At 55.5% G+C, this 22,894-nt stretch overlaps 4 protein-coding genes across 4 annotated transcripts; 3 read left to right on the top strand and 1 right to left on the bottom strand.

Moving 5' to 3' along the window:
- Positions 1-1,819: 1,819 nt before the first annotated feature.
- CH63R_02927 (uncharacterized protein) lies at positions 1,820-2,599 on the top strand (the record flags this gene model as incomplete). Its single annotated transcript, XM_018297902.1, has 1 exon — positions 1,820-2,599. One exon carries the CDS (start codon positions 1,820-1,822, stop codon positions 2,597-2,599), a length of 780 nt encoding a protein of 259 aa, XP_018162718.1.
- A 4,500-nt stretch (positions 2,600-7,099) lies between these two features.
- Positions 7,100-10,816, bottom strand: CH63R_02926 (Structural maintenance of chromosomes protein; the record flags this gene model as incomplete). The annotated part of the gene is made up of 3 exons (XM_018297901.1): positions 7,100-7,398; positions 7,459-10,721; positions 10,779-10,816. The coding sequence occupies 3 exons, from the start codon at positions 10,814-10,816 to the stop codon at positions 7,100-7,102; spliced, it is 3,600 nt and encodes a 1,199-aa protein (XP_018162717.1).
- Positions 10,817-15,301: 4,485 nt separating this feature from the next.
- CH63R_02925 (SNF2 family domain-containing protein) lies at positions 15,302-21,259 on the top strand (the record flags this gene model as incomplete). The annotated part of the gene is made up of 2 exons (XM_018297900.1): positions 15,302-15,312; positions 15,604-21,259. 2 exons carry the CDS (start codon positions 15,302-15,304, stop codon positions 21,257-21,259), a joined length of 5,667 nt encoding a protein of 1,888 aa, XP_018162716.1.
- Positions 21,260-21,855: 596 nt separating this feature from the next.
- Positions 21,856-22,611, top strand: CH63R_02924 (Ser/Thr protein phosphatase; the record flags this gene model as incomplete). The annotated part of the gene is made up of 1 exon (XM_018297899.1): positions 21,856-22,611. One exon carries the CDS (start codon positions 21,856-21,858, stop codon positions 22,609-22,611), a length of 756 nt encoding a protein of 251 aa, XP_018162715.1.
- Between the last annotated feature and the right edge of the window lie 283 nt (positions 22,612-22,894).

Here is a 22,894-nt window from a genome sequence, read left to right as displayed (position 1 = left end):
CACACATACACACATTCTCTTTCTCTCTCTCTCTCTCTCCCTATCTCTCTCTCTCTCTTCATTCGTAACGGAGGTGTGGGTACAGGGATGCTCGAAGCTTTGGACAAGACCGACCCTTCGCGTCGCACGACCAGGATGACGCTCGGAAACAACCGCTTGGCGCGCGATCCGTGATCTTTTCTGCCGCAATACGGATACCGTACTCTGTACGGATGCATTCTGAAGAGAAAAAACAGATAAGGACAAATTTTGTGGTAAAATTGTCTTGTCCCCCACAATCAGCCAGGCGGCAGGCCAGACCAAGACAAAGTGCCAAGACCAGACCAAATGGGAACAACCCAATGCCATCGGCCCCTCTGGATGTCTGGTCCTCCAATGCCAATGCCAACGCCAACGCCAATGCCAATGCCAATCCTAATCCCAATCGAATCGCGCTGAATTGCTCAACCGAGGCTTGACCGGGCGTGTATTTCCCCGAGCTCGAAGCTTTTGCGTGCCCCATTCCCCGTCCATCCCCCCCCGTCCGGCCTTTCTCGTCATCTTTCTCTTTGGGAAAGAAGTGTACAGAGGTATCCGTAAACTAGGTATTGATCTCGCCTGACAAAGTAATCTCGTCGACCGGCCCAAGATTGCCAAACCCGGACCTTGCTCACGGGTCGCTTTTCCCATCAGCCAGTCTCGCTCTCTCTCTCTCCGTCGCTCTCGCTGGATCGGGTGACCGACGGGCCCCATTTCTTGGCCTTTTTTTCTGGCCAAAGAGAGAAGGGACCGAAATGGCATTGATGGATCCCTCTGCCCTCCTCCATAATCCGTTCATTCCCTCTCCCGCCCCGCCCGAACTAAAGAAACCGAGGGTCGGTCGGAAAGCGTGTGTTTGTTTGGCCAAACCCGCTCCATTGCCCGGCCTTGCTGCCTGCACTTGCAGGAGCGGTGCAGCTCGCGTCATTACCGAGCTTTGTGGGCGCGCGGATCGGATGCAGCAGAGAGGAGCGCGTAAACTCGGTACGCCGCCCCTTCGTCCTTCCACTACCTATCCCTCCCTACCTTGCCTGGTACGAATGCATATATACGGATACTCGCAACGGGCCCCATCCACTAGACGGTTTGCGTGGAAGTTGGAAGGAAAAAGCGGAACCGGGAACCGCATCGCGCACCAACCAACGAGGCGCCATCACAACCAAGCCTCGCCGGCCAAGACACTCTAATGGTACTGGGCTGGGAGAAAAGCTGGGGGAAATTCGGAGAGCACGCCGGTCGACCGAGATGACGACCAAGAGGGGAAGGAGATGGAATGTCAGATCTCACATCATTTGCGATTATTACGCAACTGTTCCCTCTTGATAGCAATGACGCGAGAGGAGGAGAAAGGGAGGGAGAGAGACCTCCAGGTGCTGCGTGCATCGAGGCTGGGGCGCTTAAGCCTCCGGAGCTTTCGTAAGTGAGCTCGGACGGTGTGTGGTGTGGTCGCTTCATGCTTCTGTCGTCATAACTCGAGTCGTTGAGTCGAGCCGATTGGGGGAACGAGGGAGAGAAACCCCATTCGAGTGCATCTGTTGGAGAAGACTGGAGGAGAAGAAGAAGAAGAAAAAAACAAGAAAAGGGTATGCAACTAATTGTACGAGGGCTTGCACTTTTCCTGCTCGCGTGCGGATGCTCTCGAATTGAGGCGGCTGTGAAATGCAAGATAAGAGAACCACACAGCGAGAGACAAGCTAATTGTGCAAAACGAGGCGGAAATGCTGCATGAGTGGGGCGGGTGGCGGGACCCCCTTGTGCCTTCGTTCCTTTAGTCCTTTGATCCTTCCCCACTTGTACAGCAATGGAAGAAAGCTTTGTGTTGGTTGAAAGAGAGAGACAGAGAGAGAGTCGGAGTCGAGGGTCGTCGATAGCGGCCGAGTCCTCCAATACTTCCCGGCGGGCAGCCACCATCGTCGACTTCGACATCGCGAACATCGTCGACGACTACCGAAGCCACACCGCACGCGCGCGTCGAACGGATAACCCAGCCCATCGTGACACATGGACGACGGACCTTGGGTTTGACGGCTGCAGCGCCAAGAACCGCTCAGTCGTTGTTCACTATCTTTCCAGACACCAAACAACCGACCCTGCTTCCTCCCTTCCCTTTGGCAAACCCCCATCGACAAGTGCGCAAGCTGCGGCTACGCCTTGGAGACCATCTTCACCAGTCGCCCGTCCCGTCCCAGCGCCGCCCTTGCATCGACCACACACACACGCACACACGCCGACGACACCATCACAGACCGAAGCCGCAGCCGAAACTCAAGCTCCCCAGATGTCAGATGTCAAATCGCTTGCCAAATCACTCTCTGCTCATCCTCCCGACGGACGACACGCACGTTTTCACACACTCACACACACACATCCATACAAGCACTACGCCACAAGACGCCAATGCCGTGCCGCGCAACGCAACGCACCCAGCGGTCGCTCGTTCCCTCACCGCACCCGCCATTGCGGGTATGCCCGCCGACTTGATGCCCGCCCTAGTACCGCCGACGTTTGCAGATCTGCCACTAAAGGCTTGTATCCTGATCGATGGCGCCTTGCCTGCTCCTCGTCCCCCATGACAACTTGACAAGAGACATACGCCGTTTCTCCCCCAGCCCCCCTTGGTTCTCATTTGGGGGCGAAGATCCGGGGTGTGTGTGTGTGGTCCTGTCAAGAGTACCCAAGACCGTCTGTGCCTCTGCCTAAGTAGGTGGCTAGCAGAGACGTGAGATGGGAAACGTTGTGGGCGTGCCTTAGTGCCGTGTCAAAAATGTCGCGCCTGCCAGTCCTACCCATCATTCAACGTCTGTCTTGTCACGTCGTTTGAAGGGTTGAAGGGGTCGGGTACGGATAGACACCCAGGGTAGTTACGAACTGCTTCTTCCGCACGCCATTGAGGGAGAAAAACTCGCAGGAAAAAAAACGACAACAACGTTCCCCCTCCCAATGCCACCCGCCGTCCCGTTTCTTCCACGCAGGTACGGTCGCAATCGACTGCGAATCGACCCCAGGTTCCTGCATGTCAACGACCAGTCAAGGGTTCAACAAGTCTCCTAGCGTCCGCCGCACAGTTTCTACGTCAACGTGTGTGTACGGCGCGAAATGCAACCCTCCACGCTGTGGGGGCACTATCGTCCAAACAGGACGGAGCTGAGGATGGGGGGAGGGTGGGCCCTATGCAGCTCTGCTGTCTAGCTCTGTGGGTATTAGACGATACGACCATGGAACTATTTGGCTCACGTTGAGTAAGTCTAAGGTGATGATGACTGGCAATGGGCGGTCTGGTTCGACGCTCTGCGCATTGCATGACGATGTCTCTGGCTCTCTTTTCGTCCCCCGAGACTTCTGCAGCAGTGAAGCAAACGGGATGTCAGTCGGTCTAGTCCTTCCACAAGCGCGGTTTACCTACGCTTCCCATTTCGAACGAGTTTTCGCGGGCAGGGCAGATGCAACGGTGAGAGTTCCGTCGCGTTGCATTATCCCTATGCCATCAAAACCTCATTCAAAACCGCCGTCTCCCACTCTGGCTGAAACCCAGGTGGCGAACCTCGCCTACAACGGCCGCTTTCTTCACTCTACCGATGCCACACTTTAGCGCTACGCCACTGGGGAGAGATATGTCTTGCACAAACTGCACGCCGTGTGAGGCGGGCGCCCCACGCGTCGACCTTCGCTTGCCGCCGGATCCAGTGACGTGCGGATAGGAACAGCACAGTACGCCACACTATCTGGCACTACCACCCCTCCACCCTTCTGCCCCTCCAAGGAAAAACCGGTCCAAACAGCGTTCCCCATTGAAGCTATAATTCCCAGGGTCCATGTGGACTAGCTACTGTGGATGGGGGCCCTAGTGCTTTTGAAATTACCTTGTAGGTATGGGGCCCGCCATCGTTTTAGTGAGCCTTTTCTGGTCCGCTCGGCGGTGGGTAACCTATCGCCGTGGGGACTGTATCGTGGATATCTTCGATATCCTGTTCCTGTTCGTGTGTGTGTCTCTCTCTCTTCCAGCCGTGGGGAGCAGGGGGCTAGCCCCCCCCTTGCTTCCCAATAGCGTCGACGGGATCGGTGATATTATCTCTCAAGGAAAGCCACGGGACCGCACCGGCGCGAGGGTCGGCCGTGTTGCCGCTCTGCTGCTGCTACTGCCGCTGCATTGTGTTACCTCGATACCCGCCAGCGAGCGCGACAATACCCGCTGCGCAATATCCGGATTCTGACCGCCTCATTAAATTCGAGAGATTGTGATTTGCCCATCTCACTCACTCTATCAGCTGTCTTCCTCCACGTATGACCCCGCCGCCGCCGCCGCCCGCTGCCCCCCCTCCGATCTCCGAGGCTCGTGAGGCTTTCGCGAAGCGCGAGCCCCCGTTCCCTATTTTTCTTTTCTTTCTTCTCCAACCATTGTTTGCTCTCCTTCTCCACCCCTCCCAACTCCGGCCCCGACGAAAGTAAACTAAAGTGAAGTCAATCCCGCAAAGCTCTGGCTGTATGAGAATAGTGCCCACTGCTGAAAACCTTGGTCGGCCCGCCCGACCAAGGCCAAGGCCGGCAGTGATCAGCCTGTGCTTCCTCGACGCGGCCCCCAAACGACCAGCCATCATGCCTCCTCCGCTCTCGTCTTGTCGCCTTGTCATTTGATCTCCAATATTTGTCAAGAAACCCTCTCCAGTCTCCAGTCTCCAGTCTCCAAAAAACAGGGCAAACCGGACGTCGTCCGCTCCCACCCCCCCACGGGGCACGCTTCCTATCCCCCCCCTCCCCCTCCTCCATTGATGATTGATGGGGGAGGAGGTTGGTGCGTTCGGGGTGAATTGCGGATGTGTCATTGTTCCCAGAGGACCGGTCTTGGCAGAGTCATGAACTGATTCAGTCTTGCGGCGTCGCCAAGTAATAACCATCGTCCAAGTGCCCTTCGCCCGTACGTACGTACGTCCTGTACGTGGACGATATGAGGCACGCGTATCAACTCTCGCCGATTTGCAAACATGGGGGGCTCGTGCCAAGCAGAGTCAAGACGACGCAGGCGACGGCGACGACGGTGATGATGATGATGATGATGATGGGCTCCAACCCACCGTGTTATTTCGGTCTCAACCCAAATTGTCTTTGCCGATCACTTCACTTGCAGCTCTACGGAACCCCCTCTCCCCTCGTCCCTGATGGCGCGATTTCTCTTGGCGTCTTCTTCTGCAACCATCTCAACCCGGTTTGCCTGTTTGGTGACCACGAGAGAAGAAAAGAGAGAGAGAGAGAGCGCGAGAGAGAGCGAGAGAGCGAGAGAGATGGAGAGAAGACTGAACCAAAAAAAAAAGGGAAACGGCGCACGTATTCAATGGCAACCCGGTTCAACAATATCATGCATCTTTCATCTCACACTCTCAAGCCCTCACCTCCCTCACTTCTCTCACCTTCTCCCTCTAGAAGGCCGTCCGTCGAAACCCGTAGGACATGAACCAATTTTTTCGTCTCTTCTCCTCCCTCCGGCTTGTCCCATAAAAGAAAAAGCATATGGCTTTGGAGGGAATTCAAAACGTCCGGCGTCGTCAACAAAACCTGCCAAGAGGCCCCCAAGGTTACCCAGTTTGGGGGGAGGGGAGCAGCGACGTCGAAGCTTTTTCTTCTTCTGTTCCACGTCTTGAATCGGCGCCGAGACGCGTTTCTCCCGCCCTCCCAGTCCCAAGACCTCCCAAGACCTCCCAAGACCTCACAAGCCTTTTCCCGCCTTGTCGGGTAGGAGATTCGGGCAGCCAAGGGGACGGGGGGGGGGGGGGGGGGACGGACCCAACAAGTTCTTGTCGGGTTTCTTGTCCCCTTTGCCTCGTACGCATATCCGGCCCTTTTCCTCCACGATCCATCTTTAATTTTATTTTTTAAACTCTTCATCGTCGGGCCAAGAGTTTGGATGCAGAGAAGACGTATTCATCCCGCCCAACGCTACGTCCCCCCTCCCTTCGATGCGACCCCTTCCGCTCGATAACCCCGTCAATTCATGGTGCGGCCATCTGTGATGCTTAATTGTTTGCCATGCCCAACCAGACCCTCCCCTTCCCCCTCCACCCGGGACCCCCGTTTCGATGCTATTTTCTCCCGCCTTAGTATCCGTACCCCCGCGAAACTGGGGAAGAGAGGGCGGGGTGTGGATGGGGGGGCGCGTTTTCTCTTCTGATAGTTGGACGCTGACCTGGCGGAGTTTTCCTTGTCCTTGAGGCGAGGCGGGTTGCAACCGCCGAAGGGGGAATAGAGAAACGGTTCTCGCGCGTGTGCGCATGTGCGTACCTGGTCGGCGATCCATTTATCCTGCATGTCGGAAGAAGGTTTGCCAGATTGAGAGAACGAAGGACAAGAATAGATATCAAGGGTGTGTGTGTGTGTATGTGTAAGCCACCGCTCTCGTCGGCGGCCAGACAGGGCTGGCTGACTGGGACTATGCCACCCCCCCGAAGATGGTGACCGTAGATCATCGGGAAAGAGCGGTAACCTCTTGGCGTTAACCGATCGGTCCCCATAGAATATGTGTGTGTGTGTGTGTGTGTGTGTGTGTTCTCTACCAGCCACCGCGGGTGACGCGTTTCCCTAATGAGATCTACAGAGAGGGACGCGAATCCAAGACCTGTAGAGGCGAACGCACGGGTTTGGACCGCGAGAAGGAGGAGAGGGCAAAGCTCACTCTCGTCTCGTCCACTTCCTTCCGAGAGTTCATTTCCTGTGGAACGCCAAAGGTAAAGGGAAGACGCACCTCTGCTCCGACACTGTACCCTCTAGGCTCTTCAGGACTTGGCATCCAAGAGGCAAGTCGGTGGCGTGTGATGATGATGGATGCGTGGACTGATGATTCGTCAAAGGAGCTAATTGTGTAAAAGTCTACGCCTAGCAGTCTTCATTTCCACCAGAGAATACAGGGCAGCGAGGAAGGGGGTCGTTATCACCCCCAAAGTCAGACATCGTGATATCAAACAACCATCCGCCACAAGTCGCCGCAACGCCGTGCCAAGAGATCGCCCCCCCCCCCGTCAACGACGAGGTCTACCTCGTCCCCTCCCAACCAAACTGTCATTACTGAACACGCCCACACCACGCTGACTTTGCCTCATTTCCCTGCAGCAACGCCCTCGACGAAGCTCAGGGCCTCCTCGGTCGGGACACAATCAATGGAACTCGTCTTGTTGTGGAACGTGACACCGTAGCACTTGTCGGCGATGTGGACGATTTCGGGTCGGAAGGTGGTGCAGATGAACTGCGTGCCGGCGTCCTGAGAGATGGACTCCAGAAGGCTGGCGACGGCAGTACGGTACTGCGCGTCGAGGTTGGCGTCGACCTCGTCGAAGATGACCATAGGACTGCTCTCTGTCTGCTGGAGAGCAAAGATGAGACACAGAGCACACAAACCTGGGTACAATAAAGTCAGCGGCTAGTAATATCACGCAGGGCGGACCGGGCTTCACTTACTCTTTTGTCCACCACTGAGTTGCTGGATCCTCTGTTGCTCGTCCAATGTTTTCGAGTTGAAAGACACGCTGATGCCTACACCAGTGTAGTTCTCAACGGTGCGGTTCTGCTCTTCGTCCGACTCGGGATCGATCCGGCGGTCGGTCCGGCGCTGGATGACCAGACGGCCGTGACCGGCCGGGACGAGCTTCTCAAAGATGGTGGCAAACTCCTTCGACACCTGCTTGAAGGTACGTTCAATGGCCTCGTCCTTGCGCTGGTCGAGGTGGGCAACAAGCTCCTCGATGGACTCCTGCGAGGCATCCAGCTCCTTGCGTCGCTTGAGGAGCTGGTCCTGCTGCGACGTGAAGCTGTTGTACTGTTCAAACGCCTTCTTGTTGACGTGCTGGAACTTCTTCAAGGCCTGGCGAACTTTCTTCAACCTCGAGTCGATTTGCCTGGGGTCCATCCGCTCGTACTTGTCAAACGCCTCTTCGGGGAGGACACCGAGATCTCTGATGGCCTTGGCTGCGTCGGCTGCCTGTGCGGTGTAAACCGCCTTCTTGGACATGCTCTTCTCGATGGCGCCGCGTTGCTTGGCCTCCTTCGCGGCAACGGTGCTGCGGATCTCTTCCTGTTCCGCCTTCTTGGCCTCGCGACGGTCGAGCTTGCCGCCGAGCTCTTCGAGCTTCGCCTCGATCTCCTGCATCTTGTTTTCGATGGCATTGGCCTCACGCTGCAGCTTCTTGAGCTCTCGCTGCGCCTCCTTAAGGCTGCCGGTGTCGCCAGACGAGGTATTGTTCTCGAAAGCCTGGCTGTTGAGCTGATCTAGGCGCAGTTGGAGGTTCTGGTTGATGTCTGTTTCGAGGATCTGTTTCCGGCTCTCTGCCTCTCTCCGCTTCTTGCTGGCATCGTTCCACTCCTTCTGAAGTCGCTGCACCTGCGCATCGAGCTCGACGAGCTGCTTCTCTTCAGCGTTGCTGAGAGACTTCTTGAAGTCGGACGCGAGCTCGGACTCATTCGCAGCAAGACTCTCTGTGAAGATCTTCATATCCCTCTCGACCGCTTCGCGGTGTCTAACGGCATCGCTCAAACGCCTCCTCTCGTGCTCGAGCTGGCCGTTCTTATTGGCGAGTTCGTGCCTCAGAGGCTCAAAGCCGGCTTCCAGCTGCCGCAGCTTCTGCTCCGCCTTTTGAACCTCGCCCATGGCCCGGGTGATCTCTTGCTCCTTCTGTTCGATCTGGGACCTAATCCGATCAGACTGTTGCAGGAGCTTCTCATACTCGTTTCGCCACTTGTTGACAGCCTGAACGGCTTCCAGTCGGGAGCGCCGGGGGTCGATGTATCCACCAGTCATGGCGCCTCTCTTGTTCGTGGTGTCACCGTCCAGCGTAATGGCGTCGACGCCGTGACTCCTTGCGTACTGGCCTCCTATGCTCAGGTTGGGGCACACGACGACTTTGCCGAAAACTTGCTGGAAAGCCTTCTCAAACATCGAGTCGTAGCCGATCTTGCTCAAAAGCGGCACGATGCCGTCCTGCGATCTCGGCATGGTAATGTGTCTTGGGTGAAGGCGGTTGAGAGGCATGAACGTCAGTCGACCTCCATAGTTAGTACGAAGGTAGTTGGTCAGGTAGGTTGCTGTCTGGTCGTTGTCGACAATGTAGTGGAACATGCTGTTGCCCGCAATCTGCTCGACGGGAAGGCGGTATGTGTCGTTGACCTCGAGGAGTTCCGCCATCGTCCCGTAGGCACCGGGAATGTCCCGCTCGTGCTTCAACCGCCGGATGGTCGCGAGACCACGAGCGGTATCACCATCCATCATGGAGCTCAGCTCGCGCTCTGCCCGATCTCTCTCCTGCCGGGCATCCTGCAAGACGGTATCGAGCTTTTCCTCTTCACGGCAGAGAAGCTTCTTCTCATCGTCGAGCTTGTCCAACGTCTCTCTCGCCTTGCTCGCTTCCTCGACCAGGTCGTTGCGAGCACCGCCCGAGTTTTGCAACTGCTGTCTCAGGCTCGCAACAGCGCTCTCGAGTTGCTTGATCGAATTCTCGGTCCCGGCAACATCCTCATCAGCATCCATTTTGTTTGCCTTGTGGCTCATGAGTCTGGAGTGCAGATCCTCGATTTCCGCTCTCAAGTACTTGTCGCGCTCAGCCTTGTTCTTAAACTGGGAGCCACGGCTCTGCTTGGTGAAGAGGCGGTTTCGCGCGGCTTCGGCCGTGTCCAACTGCTGCTTCTTGTCCACCTCTTGCTGCTTTCGCCTTGTGTATTCCGGAATGACGTTGTTAAGCTCCGCCTTTTTCGTCGAAATCTCCTCAATGGTCGCCGCGAGATCCGCCTCGTGCTGCTGCTGCGTCTGAACGGCTGCGGACTGGCCGTCGGACAAGGTCTTCACTTTCAGCTCCGCCTTGGCCTTCGATTTGGCGGTTTCGCGGCGATCCTCCTCGAGCTGGCGGCGCTCAACCTTGAGTAGGTCCATCTCTTTCGTCAACTTGTGGATCTCCGACTCCAGTTTAGTGAGCATCTTCTCGGCGTCCTTGAGCTCAGTGCGTATCGAGTCGGTGTTGTCCAGGCCGTTTTGGCGAATGTTTTCAATTCTCTCCAGTTGCTCCTGGATTTGCTGCTGCTCTTGGTAGTAGAGCGCATACTCGAGACACCTGCGTTCGCGATCCTTATCCTGGAAGCCTCGGAGCTCCTCCTTTTCCTCTTCGAGCTCCGTCAGGCGCTCTTTGATGTAGCCCAGAAGCTCGTCAATCTTTTCTCTCTTGTTGTTGGTCTCGTTCATAATCTTGAGCGACTCGGTTCGACGCGCTTCATAGACTTGAGTTCCAGCCACCTCCTTCAACAGAGTGAGTCGGTCAGACTCCTTCATGTTTGTCAAGGCCGTGACACGACCTTGGGGTACGATGTAGTAAGGATTTGACCTCGAGAAACCAGCTGCCTCGAGCAGGTTGACGACATCATTCTTCGTCACCACTTTGCGATCGACCGAGTATTCGTCCTTCTTCGTTCCGATGGTGCGGCGCAAAATGACCTCCTTGCCTCCCGTAGGGAAGCGCTCGTCGCTGTTGTCGAAGATGATCTCGACATAAGCGGACATGACAGCCGATCCTGATCCTTCGTGCAACAGCGCCTGACGCTCCTCGCGGGTCATCTGGGTGTAGGCATCGCTCAGCACAAAGCGGATCGCCGCGAAGAAATTACTCTTGCCGGATCCATTGCGGCCAACAATGACGTTAGTGCCGGGGGAGAAGGGCTCGATGACGGTTTGTTCCTTGTAGCTAGCAGCACCAGAGTCAGCGGGGTGTTAACCGGTAGTGTTGTTGCAAGGCGCGCACCTCTTGAAGCCCTGGATGATGATCTGTTTGATATACATGGTGAGCCAGAGGGTCACGGCCTCAAGGGCGGCAAATATGCGCGGTTGAAGTCGCTGATGGGATTCGCGGCGTGTCGCGCAATATTTTCATCGGTATTGTGAGGAGTCGTGAACGATCGTTGTTGGTGGTGGGGATGTGCGACGCGTCCTGGAGTCGCGAAGTCCTCTCTGCCTGCTTAGGACGTGAGAGGTCTAGGCGCGTCAAGCATGGGGTGCACCGGTTCATTTGGGAGGTTGTTCGTGCCTGAGGACGAAAGTAGACCAGACAGCAGTGTGAGGTCACACAGTGCCGGTTTTTGACACTGTAAATAACCTCCTTGTTGAATAAGTACGGATACCTCGCTATCGTATCATGCACTCCCCAAACCGCACCATGATTGCACACGGCATTTCTCATCCGAAAGGCAATGGTGCAGTTGCATCTGTGACTGCCCGACTGAATATACTCGGTCGATGTTCAGAGAGGAGCCAGACTTAATTATGAATGCTTCTCATTGCTGCAGACTCCTAGTCAAGTCTGTCTAAACACAGCATCTAATAACAATGAATGGGCTTAACGACCTGGCACTCATCGCTCGTACCGAAAACCAGCGTCAAGGGTTTCAACCCCTTTTGGTTGGCTATTCGGAGTCAGTGCTAGCCAGCCGGCCAGCACACACATGGTTTATATGAATGCCGTGAAACTTTGAGTGCTCAGTTGGTTGTCACTTCGCATGTGCAACACACCTGGCGGTACCTACCTACAAGGCAATCACAGAGGCACGCGATTCGGCCGCGCTGCAATAAAGTTCCTCGTGCACCATGGCCATTACATGAATCAAGAACGCGCGATTCTAAGATTGAGAAGGAACCTTCTTGGGGATGCCTATATCTGTGTCATTCATCTATACAGCCCAGCCCGTCAAGCATCAGTTGTGGAGCGGTATGACTATCAATCCATTTCCCTTTGGAAGTTGTGAGAGCAAGCCCCTCGATCGCTCCGACACTTCCGCGTTGGCCCCCGTATGCGCCTGTGCGCACGCAAAGTTGTCCTTGTGATTTGCTGCGATCGTGAGAGGACATTGGTGTGCCTGAGCTGAGCAGCATTTTATGACACTGGGAGATCAGCCAGAAGTTTGAGCTCCAACATGTATGGAGCCGGATTCGTCCCACCCAGCACCCTGGCACCCCGGTCGAGTCTGGGAAGCCACGCGCACTGACCACACAGCCGATGCAGTGTACACGTACCCTCCGAAGCAATTGACGGAGACAGCCACGTTGCTGAATACGTTTAAGGTGTCGGCGAGAGGAGAAGAACCGAGACGATTTGCTCTTTCATGTCCGAGGTCCGGAGATGGGGAGCTCGGCCTGTACCATTAGACAGACTGGCGCTCATCCGTACAAGTTGATGGAAGGATTCGACATTGCCCAGCCCGTTGCCAAGGGGGGGAGAATAGTCGGGAAATGGCAATGTAGCCAAGCGCCAGGGGAGCAGAAAACCACAGCATGTCGCCTTGCAACCTTGAGGATGCACGGAACGGGCGGGCGGAGCGCGACTGAGATGAAATGAGGTCATCGTAATACACGCGTTGAAAGGGATTCTGTCAGTGAGAGAATACGGCACAACGAAACAAAATCAAGGGGGCTGACAACTGCTCAGCCAGCCTCGAACCGCTGTCGGCGGCAACAAGATCTTTGGCAAGCTGCAAGTTGATGACCCAAGACGAATCCGAGATGGCGTGCCGCTGGAACGCCAGAAACTTGGGATCCTGGGAGACCACGCCAAGATTCCCAACCTTTACCCCACACGTCTTGTGCCAGCCGAGCCAGCTTAATTCCCATTTGAGGCATCGGCCAGAACTGGCCGCAGCTACTCCGGCATGCCTGTGATGATCCTCGCGCCGTCGTGGTCTGCTGCACTTCGCTGCCCGTCATCTCTATCGCTGCCTCATCCATCCCAATAGTCACCAATCTCGTGGTGGTTCGCGTTAGAAAGCTTGGTCGTCGGAATTCCTAGTGGCCCAAGATCGTGAGAGGTGGCCCGCTGCCTAATGCTGCTGATAGGGCGAAAACGTCGCCCTGTCTGTGTGTAGCGCGGGTTCAGACTAGTCTCCAAGGGGTAGCCCGGCCTGTTCATCCCAGGGCCAGCTTGAGAGCCATTGACCGATCTATCCACCTGCCTTGCTTAGATGCGACGGATAGTCTGGCTTCGCCGCCGTTGCTGAACGCTTTTGGTTGAAGACAAAGCCACACCCGGTCTGTCGGTGGCATCTGTCGGTGGCATAGTTGAAGGGACGATAGGGAGAGCCATCGAAGAGAGGTCACTAGCATTTGCCACCCAAGGTCTCGAGCCTAAGAGAGGAGAGGGACCAGAAATATGCAAGTCCGGCTGCCGTCACAAAACAAGGGAGAGGGATCGTGAACGGCACTTGCACACCCTGATGCTGGTCCTGGCCCGCATCCCCCAGCAGATTAATGATAGTCATTGATGCTGATGAGGCCCCGTTTCTGGATGCCGAACAAGAACTTTGGGCGCGATGGATGAGTGCCAGAGACATCAGAAACTCAAAATAGAAAAGCCCCGAGGGTATTCAGGGCCAAACTGTTTCTGTTTTTTCCAAGAGCGTGCGTGCGCCTGCTGGTGGTGTCTGGCCGTTGGGTAAAAGAAACTGAGGGTGTCCGAACTTTTCATCCACATCTTTCGACCATGCGACGGTGTATCGTCGCGGTTGCATGCTGTTGGAGATGCGCAAGACGTTTGAATCGATCAAGGGTCGAGGTGCATGGGGTATGGGGAGCAGACGTGCCAGTCGATGCGGACGAGCCCATGGCGGTGGAATGAAGGATGCGGTTGACGATGGCATGTATGAGATTGATGAAAAGCGAGGTTTTGCAGAGCCGACATGCAGATTCGGCATCGGGGCTAGGATGAGGATGGAACGGGATATCGAAAGGGAGAACTGGACGAAAAGGGACGATGACATTGAGAGAAGCAGCCGGCGAGGACGACAACGACGGGGCCTACAGGGTTTGTTGTTTGCTGGGGAGTGGAGGCGGACCGGGGTTGGGGACACTAGACAGCGCTAAGGAGATTAAGCGAGACGCCGTCGCTGCGTGAAGGAACGGCTGGCTTTCCTTCCATTTTTTTTCTCTCACGGGCCCACGGGTAATTATAAAAGTACTGCAGGCATACCTTTAAGACTGTCCGGGCCCCTCCACCCCAAAATTTCCCTCCAGAGCGACGTCCCGCGCTGCCAGAGGTGCTGCCCTTTTGACAAGACCCCATCTTCTCCGGCATTCCATTGGCCCATCCTGCCGTCTTGGTCAGCACGACAGGCACCCAACAGCATCCAACCCACCAAAAACAGCCTGGTGGTTTCCCAGGCCACCTCACCACCTCAGGCACTCACTGACAAGCCGCAAGCACTGAGGTAAGTTCCCTTTGCTATCGCGTCCCTCCGGACCTACCTCAGGCAAGCTCCCCACCATCCGCACCACGCACTGCATTCCCGCCCTCGCACCTGCCTGGCACTGTAACCTCCCGACTTCCCCCAAGCTCCAGTCGCACATATCTAGGCGCGCCTCTTCCTTCCCACTTTAAGGCGTCATCCCTCTCACCTTCCGTTCGGAGCCTCACCCTTTTAATAGGCCGTCGTTTTTATTTTATCTGGCCTGATCAACGCGACAAATTCGCAGCTTTCATCACCACGTTCGTGCAACCACCACCAAATCGGCAATCGCGCAACTTCCATCGTCCATTCGGCCGCGTCCTTTTTTTTCCCCCTGTTATACCTTTGGACGACGATATCCCACGCTTCGACCTCGACGTCGCCTTTCACGATTCCACGTGCCGTTGCCGCACTCACAGCGCAGCAGTCTCCGACGCGACGCGACGCGAGCGGTATCATTTGCATCCCGTTGATCACGATTTGCATGCATGGTAGTCGCATCTTTTTAATCAAGACTCGGCTTGATCCGCAGTGGACAGGATCGCGATTTGCATCCGGCCCCATCGCCGTTACCCGCTTGTCCAACTTCGGTACGTACCCCATCTCATTGCAACCACGTTTCCTCGTCCGCCCCGATATGCCCATATCCTTCATTTTCATTCATATCATCATCGCATTGCCCCTACCCACCCCATCTGTCATTGGATGTTTCGGACCGGTATGCCTTCCAGTGCCCGTTACCCGTTACTCGTACTCTCTTTCCACTATCGAGATCATCTCAAGATTGGTGCCGCTTCCCCGACTCTCATGATTCAGTCATCACCCCAAAGTGCATCACCTCTGTTTGGGCACCGCGGGCGTTCACCACGTCTTTAACTTCGACAATCTTCTCTGTTACATAACGTCGCATCCATACCCTTCCCACTCCCTCAGTCGTCATGTTCCTTCCTCATCCCTCGGAACCTCCACAGCCGCGGCCATCTTGGAACCTGGCTAACACCATTCGCAGAAGCTCAATTTGAGGATGAAACTCACATCAAATTTATCATAAGACAAAATGGCGTCGAGGTGAGTTTCCCCTTGTGATACTTGCGCGATCACTCAGACCCAATCATCCCAGAACTAGCACTAACCTTGCTGCAACAGACTTGACAGATTGGTCACGTGAGTCAAAACACATGGCTTGCCGCCTACACCCTGGCAAAGCAGACACCCCTGCTTGGCTCATCTCATTCATGATCAGATTCAGACACAGTCCTGATGAGAACTTGCCTTAAAATGAGCGATGTGTCTTGCCGCCACGCCAGGCGACGTGCATGTCTTGTTTCTCTGGGCAGCTCGCTGACTTGTATCGCACAGGATTCTCGAAACGGGCAGTACCCGTCTCATTCGTGACACCGCAGTCAACCAACTTGCCGACTGGCAAAAGCAGCATCCCGACGAACTCTTCAACCTTCTTTCCAGAGTCGTCCCTTATCTTCGACACAAAGACTGGGAGACACGTTCTACGTCGGCCAAAGCGATAGGGAAAATCATTGAGAATGCGCCGTTATACGACCCGAATGAGGATGAGGACGTTGCGCCAGTCAAGAAGGACGAGCCCGAGGAGAACGGCCACGTGAAGAAGGAAGAAGAAGAAAAGGAAGCGACGTCCTTCTCTTCAGACGAGCTTCTCAAGCTGGAGACGCTGAATGTAGAGCACATTGTCAAGTATGGCCGGCAGCTTCTGAGGGGCGGCAATATCGAGTATGCTTTGGCCTCATTAGACCCTCCTGCACGCCTTGCCCACCAGAAGAAGACACTCAACGGACGACTCGGTCTTCTCGGCAGGGTGTTTGAGGACGCCGAGATGCCCGTCCTTGTCGAGAAGGATCCCAGCCCGCACACTCCCCAGGACTCGACAAATGGTCACAACGGAAGCAAAGAGAGCGCCACTCCTCATAGCCAGAACCAGCCAGCAGAGGAGGCGGGCTTGAGCTCGAGACAACTGAATGTTCTCAAGCGGAAACGGAAGAGAGAGCTGCAAAAGGCGGCGCAGGGAAAGGGCGGATTCGGAGATCTGACCGTGAGAAGAACCACAACGGCAGGCTCCGAAGGATTTGACGAGACGCCGATGCCGGATGCAGACTCGAAGCAGAAGAACGGAAAAGTGAATGACTACTTCAACCTGGACAGGCCGACAGATGTCGACGAAGAGTCCAAGGTTGTCAGCGAATTCAAGGGACAGGTGATACCGATCAAGTCCGAAATCGAGGTGGACGAAACCATGGAGGGCGCCGAATGGCCGTACGACCGACTCTGCGATTTCCTCAAGGTCGACCTCTTCGACCCCTCCTGGGAGACTCGGCATGGAGCTGCGATGGGCATTCGCGAGGTTATCCGTGTCCACGGAGGTGGGGCTGGAAGAATACGCTCTAAGACCAGGGCGGAAAACGATCGGTTGAATCAAGCCTGGCTAGACGACCTGGCCTGCCGACTCTGCTGCGTCCTGATGTTGGACCGATTTACCGATTACAGTTCCGACACGTCCGTCGCCCCGATTCGTGAAACTATCGGCCAATCTCTCGGTTCGGTGCTGCGACACATCCCTGCCGAATCCGTCCACGGCATTTACAGGATTCTCTATGGCATGGTTATGCAGGACGATCTGCAACTCGAGATGCTTCAGTGGTCGGTCTGTCACGGCGGCATGGTCGGCCTCAGATATGTCGTTGCCGTACGGAAGGACCTGCTCCTCGAGGACAACGAGATGATCGACGGGGTTATTCGCCTAGTCATGAAGGGGCTGGAAGAACACGACGACGACGTCAGGTCCGTGAGTGCCGCGACACTGCTGCCCATGGCGAAGGAGTTCGTTACCTTGCGACCCGGATCCATCGATGGCCTTATCAACATCATGTGGGGAAGTCTCGCCGATCTGGGAGATGACCTGAGCGCCAGTACCGGCAAGATCATGGACCTCCTTGCAACGCTCTGCAGCTATCCCGAGGTTCTTCAGGCCATGGAAACGTCCGCTGCGCAAGACGAAGAGCGCTCTTTCACCCTGCTGGTACCGCGTCTTTATCCCTTCCTTCGACACACCATTACCTCTGTTCGCCTAGCCGTCCTGAAGGCTCTCATGACTTTTGCCAACCTCGGCGCCGAGAACTCGCGAGGATGGCTCAATGGAAGGATTCTGCGCCTCATTTTCCAGAACATCCTTGTCGAGCGAGATAGGGAAACGCTGGCCATGTCCCTGGACGTCTGGGCGGCCTTGGTTCGCTCCCTTTCCAAGACCCCCGAGGTCTTGGCGGATGAGTTCGCCGCTCACGTCGAGCCTTTGATGATACTCACACTGCACCCAATCGGTGTGTCACGGCATCCCTTGCCCATGCCTGCCCATCTTTTCCAGAAGCCCTCAGGCGGTACATACGCGCCAGCCACCGCGACGCCCGCACGAAAGGCGTCTTCCCCCGAGGGTCCCGAAAGAGCGACTAAGCGCCGACGTAAATCTGCGAAGACGGATGACGCCCCTGTTACCTCGCATACCCACGACGTTGATGGTCACATGATTCAAGGAGACGTTGACCTGGTCGGCATGGATACTCTGATCCGATCGCGTGTTTCAGCAGCCAAGGCAATGGGCTTGCTCATGTCCTTCATCCCGTCCTCGAGCCTCTCCGAGTATGATCAGCTTCTCCTCGCTGGTCTCTCGGACAGGGCGTCCTCGACGCAGCTCACAGCCTGCATGGTTATTGACGAGTATGCCAAGAATGGACCGGCAACGGAGGGTGCGCAAAGATTCGCGGCGCCCCTGCAAAAAATCATCGAAACGGAACGTCCTGGTCATTACAGCGACCTGGTGAGCTACATGCACAGGGTGCGGTCGCAATGCCAGCAGCTCCTGAACATGTTCCGCGACCACGGCAAGGTATCGAGCGGACGGCTTCCGACCCTTGCCGTCCTTGTCCAGGGCGACGAGCAAGCAGGCCCCGGCGCCTTCTCTATCGCCGTCGCGGACAAGGTCGTTGGCGAAGATTTCGACAAGCTAAAGAAGGTCATGTCGCCAGGACAGCGTTTGGTTGCTAGCCAAATGCTTGGCGAAGCCAGAGAGGTGACTGTCTCGGCCATCTCCGACGCAAAGGCGGCCAAGGATTCTCGAGATGTGCGCATCAAGGCCGGCGCGGCTTGCGCGCTGGTCGCAATCAAGGCGTTGCCTAAAAAGCCCAGCCCGCTGATTAAAGGCATCATGGACAGCATCAAGATGGAGGAGAACCAGGAGCTTCAAATCCGGGCATCGGCTACCATCGCCAGACTTGTCCAGCTGTTCAACGAGATGGGCCGCCGTGGACCAGCAGACAAGGTCGTTTCCAACCTGATCAAGTTCTCTTGCGTCGAGGTCGCTGAGACCCCAGAGTTCCCTGTTCACGCAAGCAAGACGGACTGCGTGCTTTCGATGCAGAAGGAAGAGGATCGTGTGGACCACGCAGACGCCGCCAAGTGGGCAAAGGAAGCCAAGGCAGCCCGAATCACCCGCCGTGGCGCCAAGGAGGCCTTGGAGATACTGGCCCAGACATATGGCGCGGATCTCCTCACTGCGGTACCCACGATCAGAGTCTTTATGGAGGACCCTCTCGTTAAGGCGTTCTCCGGCCCCCTACCGGCAGAGGCAAAGGACCCCGAGAACACATTCGGACAAGAAATAGTCGACGCCTTGTCCCTCATCCGGACGCTCATGCCAACTCTCGACAAGGCCATGCATCCGTTCATCATGGAGAAGGTGCCCTTGATTATCAAGGCCTTACATTCCGAGTTGTCCGTCTTCCGCTACATGGCCGCCAAGTGTATAGCCACCATTTGCAGCGTCATCACAGTCGAGGGCATGACGGCGCTTGTTGAGAACGTTTTGCCGTCCATTAGCAACCCTGTTGACCTCAACTTCCGCCAAGGTGCCATCGAGGCCATCTACCACTTGATTGCAGTCATGGGCGATTCCATACTTCCTTACGTCATCTTCCTCATCGTTCCCGTTTTGGGCCGCATGAGCGACTCCGATAACGAGATTCGTCTTATTGCGACAACCTCCTTCGCCACTCTCGTCAAGCTCGTGCCCCTTGAGGCCGGCATTCCCGATCCCCCAGGTCTGTCTGAAGAGTTGCTCAAGGGCAGAGATCGCGAAAGAACCTTCATTTCGCAGCTCTTGGACCCGAAGAAGGTGGAATCGTTCCAGATCCCGGTTGCCATCAAGGCAGAACTTCGCTCATACCAGCAAGAAGGTGTCAACTGGCTACACTTCCTCAACAAATATCACTTGCACGGAATTCTTTGCGACGACATGGGTCTTGGCAAGACTTTGCAAACCATTTGCATGGTTGCTAGCGACCATCATCAGCGTGCGGAAGAGTTCGAAAAGACAGGGGCGCCCGATGTCCGACGTCTCCCATCCCTGGTTGTTTGTCCTCCTACGCTGTCCGGCCACTGGCAGCAGGAAATCAAGACTTACGCTCCCTTCCTCAGCGTGACCGCTTACGTCGGCCCGCCTGCGGAGAGAAAATCTATGAAGGACAGCCTGGACAAGACCGATATCGTCGTCACCAGCTATGATGTCTGCCGAAATGACGCGGACGTGCTCGCCAAGTACAACTGGAACTATGTCATTCTAGACGAGGGGCATTTGATCAAGAATCCCAAGGCAAAGATTACGATTGCTGTCAAGAAACTGGCAAGTAACCACCGGTTGATCTTGACGGGCACGCCCATCCAGAATAACGTTTTGGAACTCTGGTCTCTCTTCGACTTTTTGATGCCTGGTTTCCTCGGTGCCGAAAAGGTTTTCCTGGACAGATTTGCCAAGCCCATCGCCGCAAGTCGCTTCAGCAAGGCGTCTTCAAAAGAACAGGAAGCTGGAGCTCTGGCTATTGAAGCACTCCACAAGCAGGTTCTCCCTTTCCTGCTGAGACGTCTCAAGGAGGAGGTTCTCGATGACCTGCCACCCAAGATCTTGCAGAACTACTATTGCGATTTGAGCGATCTCCAGAAGAAGCTATTCGATGACTTCACTCGGAAGCAAGGCAAGAAGCTGCAAGAAGAGGCCGGTCGCGAAGACAAGGACGCCAAATCACACATCTTCCAGGCCCTGCAGTATATGCGGAAGCTCTGCAATTCCCCCGCCATGGTCATGAAACCTGGTCACGGCATGTACGACGAAACGCAACGCATCCTCAGCAAGCAGGGAACCAGCCTTGAGGATCCCGTTCACGCGCCCAAGCTGACCGCTCTGAGAGACCTGCTCGTCGACTGCGGCATTGGCGTGGAAGAGGCCGAGTCAAACGACCCACTGTACCAGCCGATCAAGCCGCATCGCGCTCTTGTCTTCTGTCAGATGAAGGAGATGCTGGACATGGTTCAGAACACGGTTCTGAAGAGCATGCTGCCAGGCGTCACTTATCTTCGTCTGGACGGTGGCGTTGAAGCCAACAAGAGACAAGACATTGTCAACAAGTTCAACAGCGATCCATCGTACGATGTGTTACTCTTGACCACAAGCGTAGGAGGTCTGGGTCTCAACCTGACAGGTGCCGACACAGTCATCTTTGTCGAACATGACTGGAACCCCCAGAAGGATATGCAGGCCATGGACCGAGCTCACCGAATCGGCCAAAAGAAGGTTGTCAACGTATACCGCCTGGTTACCAGAGGCACGTTGGAAGAGAAGATTCTCAGTCTACAGCGCTTCAAGATCGACGTTGCCTCAACAGTCGTCAATCAGCAAAACGCCGGCTTGGCCACAATGGACACAGATCAGATTCTAGACCTCTTCAATCTGGGAGACACAGGACCCAGTCTCATATCGGACAAGCCGCAGAACGCAATGGAGGGCAGAGAGGAAGACATGGTGGACATTGAAACGGGCGACGTTGTTACTAGCAAGCAGCCTGGCAAGAAGGCATGGCTTGACGACTTGGGTGATCTCTGGGACAACCGCCAGTACGAGGAGAGTTTCGACCTGGATGGTTTCTTGAAGACGATGCAGTAATAAGCCAATCCGCCAGTTTAACGAACTAGAAGGAGGCTCTTGGGAAGGCATGCGCACGGAGTTCGGACTGGCATCTGGTTTAGATGGGAGAATCTTGGATGCTCTCTTGAAATACGGAGGGGTCCCCCCCCTCCTGTTTATTTCCGCGTAGCACTGTACTTATTACGAACTGTGTGTGTGAATGTGTATAACATGATCTTAGCTCAAAGGACCAGGAGACAAGAATTATGGTGAAGCAAGCAGCTGAGCGTTTAGAGTATCTATGTTGGGATTTCTAAAGTGAACAATCACTACGCATCATAGACAGATGGCCTCATTGTGTTGCTCTTTGGTGAGCACGCCTTCAACTGTCAAACTGTGGAAGTCTGATTAGATAATGCTGTGGGCAACCTGACTTAGCTCCTTCCTTTCTTTCTTTCTTTCTTTCTTTCGTTCTTCCGCACCTAGATCTTGCATTCAGGCAGGCAAATGTGCTTGTCTAAAGCATCACTGCAAGAAGCATTACAACCGCCAAAGACTGTTTGTTCCCTTTCTACAAAGACCACCACGTCAAGCTTATGGCCAGGGGGGAGTCATCTTCTGGCAGTGTCCAGTTCATGTCAGATCTGCACCTGGAAGCCACCGGCAACTATGCAACGTTTGACTTCCCTGTCACAGCACCCTATTTGTTACTATCTGGAGATGTTGGGAGCCTGGCCGACTACAAGGAGTACCTGAGCTTCATCCGGCGTCAGACAGGACGTTACGCTGCCGTTTTGCTCGTCCTAGGGAACCACGAGTTCCACGGTCTCGACCACAGCACCACACTTGCCAGGGCCAAGGAGCTCGAGGCCGAGCCGTCACTCGGGGGCAGACTTCACGTTCTACACCGGCGCCGGTTCGATATCCCTGGTACAAACACGACCATCATCGGGTGCACGCTGTGGACCATGGTCCCGGAGGAAGCGAAGGAGGCAGTCGTGGGGAGAGTCAAAGATTTTCAGCACATCGAAGACTGGGGCGTTGAAACACACAACGGAGCTCACGTCGCGGATTTGAAGTGGTTGAAAGGCCAGCTGAGAGAGGTGCCCGAGGAGACAAGAGTGATTGTTGCGACGCACCACGCGCCGTCCCTAGAGGGGACATCGGAGCCTCAGCACAGGGGCAGCCCCTGGTCTTCGGCTTTCGCGACGGGGATCATGGAGGACGGGGAAGACTGGAGTCGCGTAGGATGCTGGGTATTTGGGCATACGCATTACTCGACGGACGTAGTAGTGGAGGGAGTTAGGATTGTGAGCAACCAGAGGGGATATGTTGGGCCTGGGAGAGTTATCAAAGAGGGGTTTGAACCTGGTAGGCTCATCGAGATGTGATGCTCTTCTCTGAGAACGGTTGGATAGGTAGGTACTTAGGGACACATCCACAGAGTCAGAACCAAAGCCAGCACCAGAACCAGTACCAGCGAACCAACCCCTCTTAGGTGATGCTGTGTGTTGTGGTATGTTGTGGTATGTTGTGGTGGTGTGTTAGTTGGACAAAAAATCGCTGGTTGCACGAGTCCCTGCTGACCTCATAGCTGAGCTTAGCTGCAACTAGCAGATAATTACAGCACCAGACGGCGGGGTAATGCCCCGCACTTGTGATGCTCCGTACTGG

This window comes from Colletotrichum higginsianum, chromosome 2, assembly GCF_001672515.1.
Source record: "Colletotrichum higginsianum IMI 349063 chromosome 2, whole genome shotgun sequence".
Taxonomy (NCBI): domain Eukaryota; kingdom Fungi; phylum Ascomycota; class Sordariomycetes; order Glomerellales; family Glomerellaceae; genus Colletotrichum; species Colletotrichum higginsianum.
Note: the sequence above shows the minus strand (reverse complement) of the source record. Positions and strands in the feature narration are given on the sequence as shown.